Raw genomic sequence first — 19,909 nt, 5'->3', positions numbered from 1 at the left:
TTGCCCCTAGCAACCAATCAGATTCCACTTTTCATTTTCCAAAGAGTCTGTAAGGAATGAAAAGTGGAATCTGATTGGTTGCTAGGGGCAACTGAGCCGGTTTTACTTTACACTGTGTTTGATAAATCTACCCCTTTTTTTTTTTTAAATTGGTCAGACTTCTCTTTTAAGGGAAAACTGTGCTTGTGCAAGCGCTGCAGGCTCTGTACTTCCAGTAATGGCTGCAGCTTGTCCCATTCACTTTAATGCATTGGGCTGCCATTGCAGATACAGATGATGCCCAAAGTACAGAACTGTGCCTCGTAAAAGTGAAAGGACCATAATGCTCTTGCAGGATCGGGGTTTCCTTACATTGGCCCATCGATGGGGGTTCTGGACACTCAATACCCCGCCTCACCATTTACACTGTTATTATTTCAATTTAACTACTGATATCACTCTTTGGAGTTTCACAGACCAGTATGTTCCATCAAACATCTCTTCTAGGGGAGAATAGCGCCATATACATGGTAATCTATGGCGCATTTTAATGAAAAAGTGCAAGTCCCATGCACTTCTACAATCACCCTATTATGATATATAGCCATATACACAAGGCTTTAGCGTTTTTTTTTTAGCCCAGAATACTTTTCTTCGTACGTCTGCGGCGCCACTTGAAAATAAAACTCTTTTCGGCAGTATCAAAGAGACAGACATAGTGATACTGTGACTTCAGCGCACTATAAATGTGATATCAGACAACACCTTCCCTATCTGAAGCATTGGCCTCTTTACATTGCCCACTTCAAGCAGTTGCTTAGACACTTGCTGTTAAACCTTGTACTGTATCGCTATATTTAGTCGCAGCAGAAGACGGTATCCATTTCATGTTGTGTTTTACTCCGGTTGTTTTCTACCATTAGTCACGTTATTCATTTAGTACAATGATTTCCAACCTGTGGCTCTCCAGCTGTTATAAAACTACAACTCCCAGCATGTCATACTACATGGTGCCAAAGTAAAAGAGGTCTTTTGTATTGAAAAAGAAAAAAAAAGTGGAAAGCATCCCAATCGAGTCTTTATGAATGAAGTCTATGACGGTGCCATATAAAAACAGATGGTTTTATTTTTTACTAAAGCGGGATGAAAACAATAGAAATTAAATCAAAGCCAGAAGCAGCAGAGACGCATCTGACAACTAACACAATGTCATAAGATATAAATAACAAATCCTAAGAACTAAAAAAAAAAAAAAAAAAAAGTACTGTGGATAATAAAAAGAACAATAAAAAAAAAACAAAAGTGGAAAGAAAAGTGGGGGTGCTTAAACATCATACATAAACAACAACATAAAATACAAAAAAGGTAATGAAAACAATAAAAACAACATTATCATCCCAGTAATAATAAAAAAAAAAAAAGAGGCGAGAGTGTACTTAACCCCTTAAGGTCAAAGCCTATTTTCGTTTTTGCGCTTTTGCTTATTCCATTTTAAGTTTAAAAGTCCATAGCGCTTGCATTTTTTCACCTAGAGACGTATATGAGCGCTTATTTTTTGCGAAACCAATTGTACTTTGCAATGACAGGCATTATTTTTCCATAACATATGCTGCGAAACCGGAAAAAAATCATTTGCGCTGTCAAATTGAAAAAAAAAACGAATTTGTTTTGATTTCGGGGAGTTTTGCATTTACGCCGTCCGTCCTATGGTAAAACTGACTTGTTATGCATGTTCCTCAAGTCGTTACGATTACTATGATATATAACATGTATAACTTATATTGTATCGGATGGCCTGTAAAAAATTCAAACCATTGTTAACAAATATACGTTCCTTAAAATCGCTCCATTCCCAGGCTTATAGCGCTTTTATCCTTTGGTCTATGGGGCTGTGTGAGGTGTCAGTTTTTGCGCCATGATGTGTTCTTTCTATCGGTACCTTGATTGCGGATATACGACTTTTTGATCGTTTTTTATTACATTTTTTCTGGATTTGATGCGACCAAAAATGCGCAATTTTGCACTTTGGAATTTTTGTTGCGCTGACGCCGTTTACCGTGCGAGATCAGGAATGTGATTAATTAATAGTTCGGGCGATTACGTGTGCGGCGATACTAAATATGTTTATTTATTTGTTTATTAATTTATATTTATAAAATGGGAAAAGGGGGGTGATTTGGACTTTTATTAGGGGAGGGCATTTTTTATTAATAAAAACACTTTTTTACTTTTTTTACTGTAACTAGAAGCCCCCCTGGGGGGCTTGTATATAGACAGCACTGATCTCTCATAGAGATCAATGCTGTGTATATACACAGCAAAGATCGATTAGATCGGTCATAGATTACTATGGCCTGCTGCAGGCCATAGCAATCTATTGCCGAGCCGGGATCAGCGTCATTCCGACGCTGGGGCCCGGCACGGGCAGAAGAACGGATCTCCCCCCCGCGATGCGATCCGTCCCACTAGACACCAGGGACGTGAGGTCTGAAGCCTCTAAGTGCAGCTGTCAGGTTTGACAGCTGCACTTAGAGGCTTAATTAGTCCCGTTGCCGCGCCGGCTAATAGAGGCACTGCCCGGCTGCACATGTCAGCCGGGATCAGCGCCGTTCAGAGCGGGGTCCGGGCGGGACCCCGCTCTGAACACCCCGAGCGGCACCATGACGTATCAGATACGTCATGGGTCACTAAGGGGTTAAAGGGGTTATCCAGCGCTACAAAAACATGATCACTTTCCCCCCTCTCTTGTCTCCACATTGGGTGGGGTTTAAAACTCAGTTTCATTGAAGTAAATGGAGCTTAATTGCAAACCGCACCTGACCTGGAGACAAAAGAGGGGGGGAAAGTGGCCATGTTTTTGTAGCACTGGATAACCCCTTTAGAAGTGTATTCCCATCTTAGCCTGTCATCCTTTATTCATAGTCTAGACTAGGACAGCATACTGATGACTAGAGGGCTGACTACTGGGACCCCCACCGCTCCTGTGATACAAAAAACGGATTGCTCGCTGTGCCAGTACATCCCCACTCCACTTATTCTCTATGGGGCTGTAAGACGTTTCTGAATTCAGCACTTATGGAGGTTGCCCCATAGACAGTGAATGAAGCACAGGCATGGTGGGTGCTCAATTTACTGCAGGGACAATTGCATTTTCAGTCTCAGGATCGGTGGGGTCCCAGCAGTTGAACCCCAAGGGATCAGTTTGTTATCTTCTACCCTATGGATTTTTTTAAAATAATATATTTTTATTAATTTTCCAATGAAATTATCTTACAAAACAAATGTAGCAATCCTTCGCAGAATAGAATTATACAAAAAATTCCCCACGCGGAGAGGCACGGAGAGCAGAGGGGCGCGAGCCCTCCCATTCAAACTGATAGAAGGCAGGATGCTGCACCGAGTCTGCACGGAATCTCGGCGCCGATACCGTAGTGTGAACTGGGCCTTACAGAACTCTGTAAGGCTGGGTTCACACTGAGGTTTTCTTTTGGTTTAACATAAACGTTAAAAAGAAAAAACTGATGGTAAAAACAGATGCTGTTATATGCCATACTGCAGAACCCATTTCCCATTGACTTGGACTCGGTTCGCACAGCAATGTGTTTAATGTATTGTACTGTATTCGTGTTATGGGGAAAAAACTGATGCAAAAACGAATGCAATTGTGTGCATGCATTTGGATTAGTTTTTCCCTTGACTTCCATTATAAAAAAAAAAAAAAAAAAAAAAAGGATCTCGAAATGGATCTTTTTTTTTTTTTTTTTTTTTTTTGGAAAACCACCTTTATCTGTATGTTAAAAGTAAGGGTGGGTTCACACTACAGAATCTGTGCGGAGAAGTTCCAGTGGATTTCGTTGCTCGTACCGGCTCGCATCTCCGCCCGTGCCATAGACTCCATTCTATGGTCCGGCGGATTCCACCTTCCTCCGAAAGAAGGCAGATGGGGGGGGGGGGGGGGGGTTGGGGGGACGGAGATGCGCCGCTGTGAGCAGGTACGAGCAACGGAATCCGCCTGAACTTTTCCACGAGAACTCCTCAGTGTGAACCCACCCTAACCATTATTTAAAAACGGATCCATTAAATGGAACATTACACAAAAGCGTAATGTGAACCCAGCTTTACATTATTAAAAAAAAACTGACCTTAACAGATGTTTTGGTTTTTTTTTTTACCTACACAAAAATGTGGTTGACCATGTTTTTCTGTATGTGAAAATTCAATGGGCACTATCACTAAAAATAACTATTGACATAAGAGTCCTCAGACATGTCAAAAGTTATAGATCAGAGTGGGTGTCACTGATCTCACCTACACTGATCAGACTATATAGCAAGAGAAAGATCTCGGCAGTGCCGTCAACTCCCCGGCCGGCAGCTCAGAACGTCAAAGTTTCCCATAGACGTTCATTATGAATTTTGATGGTCTGCGCTGCTGGCCGGGGATAGTATCGCAATGCCGCAATCTCTCCAATCTCTCTCTGCTATATATTCTGATCTGAGCGGGTGTGATCAGTGAGACCCACTCTGATCAATAGCGTATAACATGTCAAAAGTTATTTTTAGTGGCGGGTATGCTTTAAATGTACTGAAACAGTAAAACTGATGGAAAAACACAGTGTGAACTTATTCTAATATAGAGTGATATAAATAATACTGATGTCCACGAGAAGTAAATGCACAGCATAATAATTTGCTGGTAAATACACTTTGGACTTATTGCAGATTTTCCCTATTGACTTCAATGGGTAAGAAGTCAAAACCCACCATGAATGAGCAGTGTTATCTCCCATGCATCATACAGTGTGTGTACTTTACTGTCCGCACTGTTTATCCCCAGGCCCGGCCGCACTTGTCGTTCACCATCTGCACCTCTCCTGTTAATTTCCTGTGACGCTAAAAGCCATTCCAGGATAAATATTTACCCAGCTACTGGTATTGTGTAATCCTATGTGAATAGAGAAAGGTGGATTGAAGTATAATACTGCGGATATTGGTGCTGACTGCTTCCTTTTATCTTGCTTAAAGTGACACTTCAGGCTAAAGCTGGAAAACTCTAACCCTGAAGTCTCACCTACGTAGGCCCCATCCATCACAAAATAGATGATCTGTCATCCTCTTTCCCTTATAGATCTTAAGCAGCAGCTATTGCAACCTGTATGTTCAGAAATAACACAGGGATGCTTCTCCTTGTGGAATAAAAATATATGGGGTCTTATAGGCTATTCATGCTTAACTGGGAATTCTGGGAAGAAGAATATGCAAAACAGCCGTCTGATGCCACCTTTTAGAAGTAGCTTTTCCATAATGTATGTCATAGATTATGGCTGGAAATGTAAGCTAAGCCAGTCACTCTTCTGGAGAGTTGTCTGGTTCGGCCTACATTTCCAGTTATGCCTTAAAACTTCTTACTGGATTCAGATGCTGAATTCAAGTAATGTGTCTCCTTGAGGAGACTGCCAAGTTGGCATAGAAAGTTTTTAAAAGGGGTAGTTGACCAAAAAAAATTGTCTTTCAAATCAACTGGTGCCAGAAAGTGCCAGAGATTTGTACTTCTATTACAAAATCTCAAGTCTTCTAGTACCTATTAGCTGCTGTATGCCCTGCAGGAAGTGGTGTATTCTCTCCAGTCTGACACAGTGCTCTCTGCAGCCACCTCTGTCTGTGTAGAAACTGTCCAGAGTGGAGGCAAACCCCATCGAAAACCTCTTCTGCTCTCCAGACTGGAAAGAATACAACCTACTGCAGGACATACAGCAACTGATAAGTATTGGCAGGCTTGAATTTTTTTAATTACAGCAAATTACAGATCTCTAACACTTTCTGGCACTAATTGATTAAAAAAAAAAAAAAAAAAAAAATATATATATATTTTTTTTCTTTTTTTTTTTTTGGGGGGGGGGGGGGTAACTGCCCCTTTAAACCCTGGCAATGCTCCCTGGGAAAGAAGTATGCAAATGAGCTCCCCTCCAGAATGAAGAATACTGGCTTTTATGTGCCCTCCCACCTGGAGAAGGCAATATTCCACCGCTAAAAGCGACTTTTAGGAGTCAAGCTTTGACTTACAGGGTAGTTTCTTACAAAAGGTGGCAGGTGAAAGAGCTTTTAGGGGTCAGGCCCTGACGTACCTGGTAGCTATCTCCAATAGGGGTCACTAGAGCACCAGTATTCCTCCTAATTTGCTAAAGCTACAATAATTGGTGCCTCAATTATAAGACCACGAGACGGGCAGGAACTTCTACAATACGGTTCAGTAGTGTGGAGGGGTTGTAGAAAATCAGACAAGGATTGGTTAGAATGTTGGATGGAAATAAATTACATAATATTTACATAATAAGCCAAAAGAAGGCCATAGAAAGATAGGAGAGTGTTCTGAAAGTGAAATTCCACCACATTTGTACATGTGACACATGACTCTGTAATCTCTGATGTCTCTAGTCTAGAAATAGAGCGCACAGGACGCAATGCACTGTTCATAGTGGTTACACTACTGCACTTATCTATGCAATGCCTCCGAATCATTGGGACAATATGTCACAGCAGACAACCTGTACATGGTAATGGACAAGGAGAACAAGTGATATAGTATGGGATCAATCAGCAGCAGAGACATAACAGCAGGCAGGGTGAGGAGAACTGAGCACATTAAAGGAGTACTCCATCAATTTTTTTTCTTTCAAATCAACTGGTTTCAGAAAGTTATATTGATTTGAAAAAATTACTTGTATTTAAAAATCTCCAGCCTTCCAGTACTTATCAACTGCTGTGTGTCCTGCAGGAAGTGGTGAATACTTTTCAGTCTGACACAGTGCTCTCTGCTGCCACCTCTGTCCCAGACAGAAACTGTTCATATCAGTAGCAAATCTCCATAGAAAACCTAGCCTTCTGTGGAGAAGTCCTGTCATGGACAGAGGTGGCAGCAGAGAGCAATGTGTCAGACTGGAAAGAATACACCACTTCCTGCAGGACATACAGTAGCTGGTAAGTATGGGAAACATGAGATTTTTAAATAGTAAGTTACAAATCTATATAACTTTCTGAAACCAGCTGATCTGAAAGAAAAAGGTTTTTGCTGGAGTACCACTATAAGTTGGGTCCATGTTAGGTCTGTATAGATGGTGCTAAAACTGAAAAGTGAGAAAATCTCTGCTGGTTACTACTGCACCGTTGGTTTCCTCTGATTTATGCCAGTACATTGCCAGTACAGTGCCATACTTTTAGGGTCAGACATTCATAAGTAGTCACCTACATACAATGCACCAGCTCCATGAAAATGTCAGAAAAAGCTGTCTTCACTATTACAGGAATGTGAATGTCAGTGACAGTTTTCTAAAAACTATCCTCTCCCACGGTCACTGTAGGAGCCTATTCACACCAGGCGCCTATTATTACAGTACATTTGTATTAAGAATGATCATGACAATAGATTGATTGGTGTGTGTCTGTTGGGTACCAAACATAAGAGTAGCTGCCCTACATTCACATGGTCAGTAGTTCTTCAGGGCCGTACGTGATGTCTGCAATCATCTGCAACCTTCGCCCGCAATCCGCGAAATATTGCATCCGTATTTCATATGCAAATCAGCAAAAAAGGGGAAGGTGATAGGTGGGAATGGTTTAAAGTGATTACTCATCAGTATTTTTTACAGATTTGAGGACGTTACGGACGTTTCATCTGTAAAAATTACGGATCCGCAAAAATGACTGACGCTCCCACAGACATTTTTAGGATGGTCTGTGCTGCAATTATGGTCAGTAATTTTAAGATACTGGGGGTCTTAAACTAGGCCTCGTCCCCTTTTCCTCGGTCAAATTCACGCCTTTTAGTGAATCCGCCCGACCAGGCACCAGTACCTGCACTTGGCGTACCAAATCTAGTCCTGCTTCCATTATTGTGATCATGATAAATGCAGCCCTGGAGGAGGGAAAGCCTCCTCCGCGCCTTGCCGTGCTTCATCTGCCCCCCCCCATCGAGCGAGCAGGGGATACAACAGGCGTACACTAGGGAGAATCTGCGCCTTCTTCCTAGCGTACACCCATGCCGTAACATTCATAAATGTCACCACTATGTATATACTACACCTGAGATACTATGAGGGATCCCTGTCATCATGTAGGTAAGCCTGATGATGTAATCACCAGATAATCTACACTGTATATTAAAGGGGTAATTCAGGATTAGAAAAAACTAGATGCTTCCTTTAAATAAAAAAATCAGCACCACACCCGTCCTCAGGTTGTGCGTGATATTACAACTTGGCTCCATTCACTTTAATGAAACTAAGCTGCACTACCGCACTCATACTGAAGACAAGAGTAGCGCTGTTTCTGAAAAAGCGGGAGCAATGTTTGTCTTAGGCTGGGTTCACACTAGGTTTTTTGTAACAAAAGATGCATTTGTGCGCACCATTGATTTCCATTATAAAGAAAGGATCAAAATGCATCTGTTTTTTTTAACGTACACAAAAATGTTTTTGTGTACATTAAAAAAAACGGACGCACTGTGATGTTTTTTGTTTTTTTTTTATAATGGAAGTCAATTGAAAAAGGGCTGAAAATGGATGTACACAACTGCATCCGTTTTTTCCATCCGTTTTTGCATAAAAGGATGAAAAACACCTAATGTGAACCCAGCCTAACCCTGTGTAACCCTTTTAAATGAATGTCTACTTTAACAATGAAATGTTAACACAATAAAATGAACACCTAGTACATATCGGTTCTGTATGGCTTCCGCCAGAGTTGGGGGACACAATGGAACATAAACATTTGTTCTCCAATGTGGAACAGATATCACCCGAATGGGACTCATAGAACCATCCAACAAGCTGCGGCCGAATCTCAAGGACGACAAAATAAACTCCAATACATGAGAAGAAAGAAGTGCAAGTCACAGAGTAAAGTAAATCCTGCTGGCCATGTCATGCCCCCACTTGTGCCAGGAATCGTGCTGCATCCGGCTATCTCTAAGCTTAGGCCATTGCCGTCTGGCCAGCTGCCACCCAGCTGCTCCCTCCAGACAGTGAAAGTTTATTCCGGAAATTTCTATTCCAATCTCTTTCATCATAAAGAACAAGCTGCCATGCAGATATATATGATCCCGCTTAACTTTTCTTATTCCACTCCGATTGTCATGACTCGTCTTCTATAACTAATACTTAACGTTGGGGAATCCCTTAGGTCGTTGTGGATTTTCAATATATAATAAATGTCTCGGAGACCTGGCGCAGAGTTAAAACCTGTGTTCTTAAGCTTCAAGTCGGGATAAAGCAGTTTGAGCTCACGTAGGCCGCGGCTCTATCCTCGAGAGCCGACGGAGGGATGACTTCTTGGCTTAGTCTCGGGTACAGGTATCATTAGCACAGGTGTATCTGGAGAGCTGGCTGTTCAGCCGCCCCATGCTTATCAATGGATTTACATAGAGCACTTTCATGTGCTTAGCCATACAAGCCCACCGACGTATGTGTAAGACAATGCACCTTGCACCAGTGTACACCCGCAAGGAATTCTGTATCGCTGATATGTGTGTAAAAATGTCCGTACTCAGTAAACAGGGTAGTTATTGCTTCAGAACATCAGGGAAATATGTCTTATATATACAATCCAATGAAACATCTGTTCAGTCTCCGTGGTCGGGTGAGAACCATGTGTGTCATTTACGGGAATAATCATGGAAATGTCTACATTCATTATGTATATTGCGTGCGCAGTCATATCATGTATCTATTATGCTTCCAAAATGAGTAGAGCATAAGGGATCATATGCGGTATGGATATTCCGGCTGAAATTTGTTGACTGGTTTACTTTCCCTTAAAGGGGTTATCCAGCGAAAATCTTTTTCTTTCAAATCAACTGGTTTTAGAACGTCATACAGATTTGTAATTTACTTCTATTTTAAAATCTCAAGTCTTCCCATAGTTATCAGCTGCTGTATGTCCTGCAGGAAGTGGTGTTTTCTTTTCAGTCTGACACAGTGCTCTCTGCTGCCAACTCTGTCCGGGACAGGAACTGTGCAGAGCAGGAGAAGTTTTCTATGGGGATTTGCTGCTGCTCTGGACAGTTTCTGTCTTGGACATACAGCAGCTGATAAGTATGGGAAGACATATGAGACATATGGGCATAGGTCACTCCTCGCATGACCATACCCTAACACCACCCTGTTTTCAAACGTAGACCACCTCCTTATCCAGGCCAGATTTTCAAGATACATTATATGTACATAGTGGCCATTTTTTATAAGACCACTCCCACAAAAGACCACTGTACTCAGCAGCTTTGGAAGGTCTTCCCAAAGAGATCCCATTGTATTTTTTCTCTTAACTTCACAATGACTCTTACCTCTTTCTCGATCTTCAGAAGTTTCTTCACCGCCACCTCTTTGTCCTGTGACAGCCATTTTGCTCTGTATACGCTCCCGAAGCTTCCACCTCCACAGCTTTCATAAAACTGCAAGTCGCTAAATTTAATTTGTACAAAGGAGGCTGTTAAGGACGACATCTCATAATGACGAAGAGCAGCTCTGAGGTACGACCTGGAAGACACACACAAGTAGTTATCAGACATAGTATATCAGCCACATACATTACAGTATAGTACAGCATAGACATATAAACTTCTACCAATATGCCTGTAAGGCCTACCCGCCTCCATGCCTGTTATTTTTGTCACTTACGGTTTAGTTGCCCACATACTAGAGATAGCATCCATAGCTAGATACTTACTACCAAGCCTGCCTCATACATGACCATGCTTCTCCTCTCCTCAGGGAAAGTGATGACAAACAGCAGCTTATATATCTGCTCATGACCTAAGTTCCTATATGAGTCTCCAATGAGTCTTTTACTAGAAACGGATGATGTCAGGTAGACTGAAACATGAGCCTATGAGAGGCCTGTTTTTCCTCTTGGTTGAAGCCATAGAGAAGAACCAAACTGTCCAGTGACCTAATATTGAGAAGTACTGGAATCCGCTCTAACTGCAGATCGCCCACCACTTCCCTTTGTAGCCATAGCTCCCTGGGTATGTGGTGGTCATGGCCAGTTGTTTCATGTAATCTCCCTCATTGTGGCTCTCATAGGCCACCCCAATCCTAAGTCTCTACCTGTATGCCTACTAGGAGTCTTTTTGACTATCTCATGCACTTTAATTTTTTTGCAGTTTATTTAAAGGGGTATTCCAAAAAAAGAAAACGTTTTTTTAAATCAACTGGTGTCAGAAAGTTATATAGATTTAAAAAATTACTTCTATTTACAAATCTCAGCACTTATCAGCTGCTGTAAGTCCTACAGGAAGTGATGTATTCTTTCCACTCTGACACAGGGCTCTCTGCTGCCATCTCCAACTGTCCAGTGCGGTAGCAAATTCCCATAGCACATTCATCCTGCTCTAAACAGTTCCTTTAATGGACAGAGGTGGCAGCAGAGAGCGCCGTTTCAGACTGGAAAAAATAACCACTTGCTGCAGGACATACAGCAGCCGGTAAGTACTGGATTTTTTTAAAATACAAGTCACATGCAAACCCTGTGTAACTTTTAAGATATTAATGTGCACCACTGAAGTCGGTGAAGTGAGAAAAAACATGCTCATTATTTATGACCCACCCATTTTTTTTTTTTTTTTCGTTTACGCCTGTATTTTGGTATTATTTTAGTGTGCCTACAAAAACTTATTAAAGTTAGCAGGTATCAGGTACCAGGTATCCTTCTTGTATAAAAGGAAGAGAATTAGGGTCCTATTCCACGGGCCGAGCAGGGTCCGATCAACGATGTAAACGAGCACCGATCTGCTCGATCGCCGCTCGTTTACTGGGCCTATTCCACGGCCCCGATGATCGTTAAGCAAGGGCTGCAGGGACATCGTTACCGATGTCCTTGCAGCCCTTGTTTCATACATTACCTGTCCGGGTTGCAGGTCTTCTCCTTCTCTCCCAGTCCCGCGCTGCAGCAGCTTCGGAGCGGGGCTGTCTGAACTGACAGACCGCTCAGCCAATCACCGCGGCGGTTCCGTCCAGTGATTGGCTAAACGGTCTGTCAGTTCAGACAGCCCCACTCCGAAGATGCGGCGCGGGACCGGAAGAAGGAGAAGACCTGCAGCCCGGAAAGGTAATGTATGATGCTACTGAAATCGCCAGTCGCCGCGCACCGCTATTCCACCATAACGATGCGCTGGTGGCGAACGATGATTTTTGAACCTAAATGAACGATCAGCCGATACTGCAGCTGATAAGTATTGGAAGACTTTAGATTTTTTTTAATAGAAGTAAATTACAGATTTCTGGCACTTACCGCCACCAGTTAATTTGAAAGAATTTTTTTGGTGAACAACCCCTTTAAAGCTTTGTGTTGTGCTGTTCTTCAACTATCCTATTTTTTTTAGAAAAATAGCCAACTGGGTGTTACGAGTTAGGGGCATGTCCCTACACTATCAGCTCTGATTAGATAGTATCAGACAGTGTAGCACACCCCCAATCGGTAACACCTAGTTGTCTAGTTAGCCAAAGATTACTAATCAGAAAAATAGAGGAATGGCACATCACAGCGCTACAAGAAAAGATGTCCCAGATTTGTTATTTTATGGGGAATACGATTATTTATTAGGATAAACAAGTCAGGAGAAACCATGGGGGAGATTTATCAAACATGGTGTAAAGTGAAACTGGCTCAGTTGTCCCTAGCAACCAATCAGATTCCACCTCTTATTCCTCACAGACTCTTTGGAAAATGAAAGGTGGAATCTGATTGGTTGCTAGGGGCAACTGAGCCAGTTTCACTTTACACCATGTTTGATAAATCTCTCCCCATGGGTCCTATTTAAACAATTCAGTTTTTGTGCCATAGCCAGAATTAGATACACATGGGATAGAAAATATAAAGGAAGGACTTGTACTCTTCTTTCCTGTTGGATCTACTTCTGGTTTTGGCACAAAAGCAGCAATGGCAGTTACCCCCCCCCCCCCCCCAAAAAAAAAAAAGCGAAACCAGCATAAGGCTATAATAAACAGAAAAAAACAGCAAGTACAACATGTCAGGGATCAATAACTACACAGCACTACCCGATACTATTACCATACACCAATTCTGCACGCCTATGTTCACTGCAAATAAATGCAAATACTTTCCAAGCCTCCCCCTATGTGCTGACCACAAGGTTCTTATTAACTTTCCTTACTACAGAACAGTCCTAGTAACTCTGCACACAAAACTCTTTCCAACTTGGCTAAAAATAATACAGACTAAAATAAGGCCAAAACAATAAACTTACAGTGAAATCTCGAGAAGAAAGACCCTGCGAGTCCTATCCCAGGAGACACATGGCAGATTACTCCATGTCACGACGTCTCTGCTGGGAGAGGGCACGGTTTTACGAGGAGTGTGCCAGGAGATCTGCGGAGAAGTGCTGGAGACTGGAGAGCACACTGTCAGCTCGCATAGCTGTTCTGGAATGTCAGGCATGCCATAGCCCCGTGTTGTTCTCACTTCACAATACAGTCAGATGCATGAACCTTCTGGCTCATTTACACTATTAGCTGTGTTCACATCCGGGAAAGTGGGGCATACGGTAGTCTGGTATCCTTTTACCGAAGACACTTAGATGCCACCATGTAAATTCTGCAAATATTAGAAGTGACTTTTCTTTGCTGACGTAATGAGCCATCCCCTCCTGGGCATGAGGTATGCTTCCAAGAATGGGCCTTACGTTTACACCAGATGACATGTGTCATGTTCCCTCGCTATTTATAGCTATCCAGAATAAAATGCCTGTCCCCATCATTTATCACTTACTGACATATAGCAACCATAACCATTGTAAACATTGCTATTAAAATTTAAAAATATAAATATATAAAACTTTTTATCCTATGCAGGCTCTCTGTAAATAGTTGGAACTCCTCCCCCACCAAATCAGCATAGAGTGAGAAAATTAGGAGGGGTAGGAGGGGGGTGAGGCTGCAGTATATTCAGTATTGTAATTAAACAGTATAAAGGGAGAGCAGAGAAGCAGCACAGGAGGGAGACATCTGACCGTTGTGAAATAAAGTCCGTTGTTTGAACAACTACGGCCGTTGTTATGAAAAACGGACGTTGTTTTTACATAGTGTGAATTTGGCCTTAAAGTGTACAAAATGCATGAGGGAAACATAGTACAGTATATTATTACTGTATTGCTCCAATTATAATTTTGAAGAAATCATCAGATCTTGTGACCTCTTATAAAAGGAACTGTCCAGTCTTGCAGTTGAGGTTCTTGCGCTGTACTGTCTCTCGCTCCTTGTGCTATCCTTTCCTGATTCTGCCTAATTGACCTTGCTCCTGGTTATCCCATCTGCCTCATCCTTGGGTGTGTTCATTTGTTGCTGGTTCTTCTTATGTCTTATGCTTTTCTTTACTACACCCGTCTCATCCTCCATCCCATTGCATCCTGACCGTTCTCCTGTTTATGACTCCATTCCTGACTCCTGCTACTACTGGCAATAATCTGGGATGATTCTGGGGACCCTGACCCAGTGATCTTCCTGCAACCAAATCTATACATCCTTGCAGGAATTAAATGGGTTGTCCCATTTTTATGAATTATCCCCTATCTACAGGGGATATGTGTATGATCACACGGGACCCCCTGCAATCTCAAGAATAGGGTCCTGAGTCTCTTGTCAGAACTGAATGGTGCTCAAGCATGCTCAACATTGCTCTGTCTATGGGGGCTGCCGGAAATATCCAAGTACAGCTTCACCCTATCTCCAGCCTCTCATATAGCCAATGAATAGAGTTGTGGTGGACATGCATGGCTGCCGTTTTAGCCTGGCAGAAGACTCAATACCCCATTCCTGAGACTGGATTGTGGGGGTCCCACCAATCAGAAGGATTTCAGAATTTTTTTTTATTTGTTCCCCTGCTGCTTGCTGACATGTATACTCACCAGTAGAGATGAGCGAATCGGGTTCGGGTTCAAATCGATCCGAACCCAAACGTTCGGTATTTGATTAGCTGGGGCTGCTGAACTTGGCTAAAGCTCTAAGGTTGTCTGGAAAACATGGATACAGCCAATGACTATATCCATGATTTCCACATAGCCTTAGGGCTTTATCCAAGTTCAGCAGCCACCGCTAATCAAATGCCGAAAGTTCGGGTTCGGATCGACTCGAGCATGCTCCAGGTTCGCTCATCTCTACTCACCAGCCATGATCGGTGTCCCGCTGTGTGGCTTCGTTCTGGTCCTGAGGAACCGTTCAAATCCAAAGCATGTTCACATTACCGTTGTTCTGTCTCCATGTCTCCATTGAAGGCCGGAAGTCACACTCTCCAATGCATCCTCTATGGGAGAGCGTTACTTCTGACCTTCAATCGACATAAAGACAGAAGAGGGGTCAGAAGAGCGGTGACGTGAACGCGTGCCGGTTTTGACCGACGCTGCAGGATCCGAATGAAACCGCGCCGCAGGACACCAATAATCGCTGGTGAGTATACACCCAAGCGCACAGCGGGGGGACAAATAACAAAAAATTCCGGAATGCTGTTGTAAAACCACAATTTCTATGATTTGGACGGCCAAAGCCGTAGTGTTGTAAAAGCTGGTGGGCCGCAGGTTTGACACCCCTGCTTTAGACTTTGCACCCAATTCCAACCAGCAGCCACTGGACTATGAATCCACATGTCTGGAATGTAACCACAATCATCCTGAATCCAGGGAGTGGCTTTTTTCCCCACATTATCTAACAATAAGGAAATAGGGCGCTAATAATTAAGTATAAATCCATCTGATGCTGCGTTTACACGTAACGATTATTGGCCCGATCGTACGATTAGCGATGTCGGATTTACGTTTTTTTTTTTATAACGATCAGCGTTTAGATGGTACGATATATCGTACGAATATTCGCACTGCGATCGTTTAAGCCTATCTCACACATTGGTTAAATCGGCGAACGACTGTTCACATAGAACGATTTGCGAATTCTTCGCGTACGATGAACGACGATTTGATGACCTGATGAAAGATCAAAATGTACGATTTATCGTGCGTCGTTCGATCGTTCGCTGCGTTTACACGTACGATTATCGTTCGAATTCGACCGTTATCGCGCAAATTCGCATGATAATCGTTACGTGTAAACGCAGCATGAGTTGTAGTAAATAAGAACCTATCTCTATATAGCACCAACATATACTGCATCGTCTTCCAATCACATCCTGCCATAACATGGCTTCTATTTGTCCTGGACAGATACGTGTGTATAATGACGTTTTCTGGCTAGTTATGTGTGATCAGCAGATCAGGCACCTAACGCAGATTCTACTTCCAAGTCAATTCCCAGGGAAAATCATGTAGAGAAGTAACGGTCCAGTGATGCCACAGCCTTAAATAACATCCCGTGTCTTCTTCTCCAGACAAAGGTTTTATAAACAGTTGTAGAAATAACTAGTGAGAATGTACTTCTTGGCCCGGACTGACATATTTCCATTCCTGATGCTCCCCACGTACTTCTATAGAGCACTGATTACTGAATATGGTGGCCTTGTTAGGTCTATAAAACTCGATGTAATTATAGTCTGGTTCCAGAATGATTCCCAGTGACCTCACCTGACCTGCCTTTAAATTCAATGAGTTGCTCTAAAAAAATGTTAATGTTCGAATTCTATCACGCCACAGGGCTTGTGCCGCTCCACATCCACACAGAATTACTCCAGCTTGTCTTCGAGATTTAGCTGCGTCTGCTGAAAGAAAGATGTTTTCCCATAATGACAACTAATCACCTATCCTCAAGACGAGCCTGATCGAAGGCGGTCACAGGGAAGGGAGTACAGGGGTCCTGAGGGGACCTGCTTAGAATGAGCACTGCCACTTCATTGGGAGCCTATGGGACTATTGGCGGTGCTTGACTTTCACTCTGTTCTTTCCTGTTTCTGTCCAGTGCCAGAGCGCCGCTCTGGGACCCCGCTGGCCTCTGGGATCTTCTTCTCAGCCAATGTCATGATTGACAGCCCGCTCAGCCAGTGACTGGGGCAGGACACCACTGCAGTCACTAAGCGGCCAGGCCATCAGCCGGGTTGGGCATTTTACTCCGATTTTTGACATCATCACAACTCAGGGGAAAATGCCTTGTGGCGGGGGTCCCGAGATCAGTAAGGCGGCACATCATGGGCATAGGGAGAGGTAAGAAATCAATCATGCTCATTTTACACCCTGCCCCTGCCGCCTGACAAAAAATTGTTACGGCCGGACTTCTCCTTTAAGGTTTTATTTGAGACCCATTGATCATACAGCTCGATTTTAAGTCAATGACCAAATATATTCACAGTGAAGAGGGTTCTGAACCTAGCAGCACTGCAGCATAATAAATCTGGAAAATGGGTGCTGATGTCTTTATTTCTGCAAAAAAAACACTTTTATTCCATACTAAATAGTATCAAAAGAGGCGTGTGATAGGGTCCCCTGTGCCCAAGGACTGCAGCGCCTCTTTCTGCTGTATCGCCACCTTTGCCCCTCTGCATAGTGACCTCCATGAAGGAGACTGTCTACATCACAGAGCACTAGCACATACTATGCTATGCACTCGCAGCACAGGAGTAACTGAGGTCAAAGCCGGTGTAGAGTCACCCTGCCTGCCCTGAAAGAGTGAAAAGTGCCAGGTTCCTGTTTGTGGACTCGCCACGCCTGCCCTGACAGAGTGACAAGTGCCATAGTCACTCAGCACTGTTTGCTCGGTAATCAGCTGATCACTGGCCTTATTACATGGGGTGATGTCCATCCATTTGGCTGATAACTGCCCTCTCTTATGCTGCGTTTACACGGAACGATTATCGTGCGAATTCGCACGATAACGATCGAATTCGAACAATAATCATACGTGTAAACGCTGCGAACAATTAAACCAGAAATCGTTCATTTTGATCTTACAACATGTTCTAAAATCGTCGTTTGCAAAAAATTCGCATATCGTTCCGTGTAAACAGTCGTTCACCGATTTTTCCTATGTGCGAGATAGGCTTAAGCGATCACAAAACGAATTTTCCATACGATATATCGTACCGTCTAAACACTGATCGTTATGAAAAAAAAAAATCGTTACTCCGACATCGTTAATCGTACGATCGGGCCAATTATCGTTTTGTGCAAACGCAGCATTAGAGGATGCCATTTGTTAGAGGAAACGGTAGCAGCAGGACAGGTAGCTGCATGTAGCTCGGGTACGTCCATACAAGCCGAGCTGAAGAATTCAATGCTCCCCCATGCCAACTCTCAATGAGCAAACAATGTTATTTTACAGGCAGGAATCTGGAGCTATCTGGCTATAAAGATGTGTGCTATAACATTTGTGGCGAGCGCCTATTGATTAACATAATAAGATTACAGGTTTTAGCAGATTGATACCATGAGATTTGCATAATGTCATTCAGATGTTGGGTGGAGATGCTGGATGAGTCACATTGTAAGTGAATAAAGCTATTGTCCACGAACTCCGCTGGACTGGCCATAAGTTCCATGTTATAGGTAGGGTTAGGCTGTCTTCCCACAAACAGGTTAAAAAAGTTATCAGCCCATGTTCACTCACTGTAGTAGTTTTTTTTTTTGTCTTTTATTTTTTTGTTTTTTTCAACTGGTAAAAAAAATCAACGATGTCCAATAATTTAAAGGAGAAGTCCTACAATTTCTAAAAGCCGTCAGTCTCCAGGGGGCAGGGGGGAAATTGATTACAAGTAACAACTTACTTTTCCCAGTGCTCGCGATGAGCGGCGGGACTAGCCGCAGGACCCGCGCAGGGTTCCGGGATCTCCATGTCACGACCTGGCTGATGGACTAGTCGCTCAGTCAGTCAGTGACTACGGTGGGACGGCGCTCTAGTCACTAATTGACTAAGCAGGCTGTCCATCGGCCAGGACAGGCATTTTTCCCCGAGTCGTGACGTGATGAAGGGGGAAAATGCCCTCTGCCGGGGGTCCTGAGGCTGCTCCGACCACTCACCACGGGCACAAAAGGCCCCCACAGGTGACAGCCGCATGTTAGAGTCTCCTCTATTATTGTGTTGTAGGCTTTTCACTGAATTTTCAAGTGATGGCCTATTCTTTGGATGCACCAACAATGTATGATCAGTGGAGGTCCAACCTCTTGTACTAATCCAAAGGATTGCAGTTCTATCTCACAATCCCATTCATTGCTGTCCCAGTACAATGATATCTGTATTTGTGTGGCCTGGAAAACCCCTTTAAGTCCTTTTCACTTTCCTCCTCAGTGTACTTGGATGTACAAGGATAGCAAAATTAAATTTGCCCAACTCAAAGGGCTCTGAATGGGCGCTCTGCTGCTCCAAATCACACAACGGGCACTTATGATGATGCGCTCACTATTTATCATATACAAAAAATGTATCATATACAAAAAATCACCATCTGGTGGCGCTGTAGCTAAGCAAATGACTCTACAAATGGCCCCCTTGGTTTTCAAAAGCACACTCCATTAACTAAGTATATTTTAATTTAAAGGGATACCCCAGATATTTTTTTATTCCTTAAAATCAATTGGTGTCAGAAAGATATATACATTTTAAATTTACGTCCTTTTTTTTGTGTTTTTTGTGTTTAGTTTTTTAGTGTTTTTGTAGTTTTTGAGGCAAAGCCACAAGTAGATCTGGAAGGAAAGAGAAGAATTTCTTTTATATTTTGAATCAACTTCAGTTTTTTTTCCCCTTCTATAAACTAAATTTAAAAAACAGCAGAAAAATTCTCTGTATGACACTAACCTAAGGCCATGTTCACACATAGTACTCCCCTCAGTCTTTTGGTGGATTTAAAACACAGAAGCTGTCGAAATCTTTCTATTAGAATTTTGCCCTGTTAGTTCCAGTCCTCAATTTGGTAAAAAAAAATTACTGACCAAAAGATTGACGGAAATACTGTGTGTGAACACAGCCAAATAGAGGAATTCTTGTAAACGGCCT

The 19,909-nt window shown here is 42.8% G+C and overlaps 1 protein-coding gene across 4 annotated transcripts in view; it reads right to left on the bottom strand.

The window, feature by feature from the left end:
* MAP3K20 (mitogen-activated protein kinase kinase kinase 20) overlaps positions 1-19,909 on the bottom strand; it is a 150,710-nt gene that overhangs the window by 118,509 nt on the left and 12,292 nt on the right. For 2 of the 4 annotated variants that reach the window (XM_069982943.1, XM_069982945.1), the window contains exons 1-2: positions 13,237-13,360; positions 10,315-10,507 (exon numbers count right to left, since the gene is read on the bottom strand). In XM_069982943.1, coding sequence (XP_069839044.1) covers positions 10,315-10,473 — 159 coding nt within the window. In that variant the 5' untranslated portion in view covers positions 10,474-10,507; positions 13,237-13,360. Of the gene's footprint in view, positions 1-10,314; positions 10,508-13,236; positions 13,361-19,909 lie in introns of those variants that run through there. The other 2 variants (XM_069982942.1, XM_069982944.1) reach the window with 1 other exon arrangement.

This window comes from Dendropsophus ebraccatus, chromosome 9 (assembly GCF_027789765.1).
Source record: "Dendropsophus ebraccatus isolate aDenEbr1 chromosome 9, aDenEbr1.pat, whole genome shotgun sequence".
NCBI lineage: Eukaryota > Metazoa > Chordata > Amphibia > Anura > Hylidae > Dendropsophus > Dendropsophus ebraccatus.
This window is presented reverse-complemented; position numbering and strand designations above follow the sequence as displayed.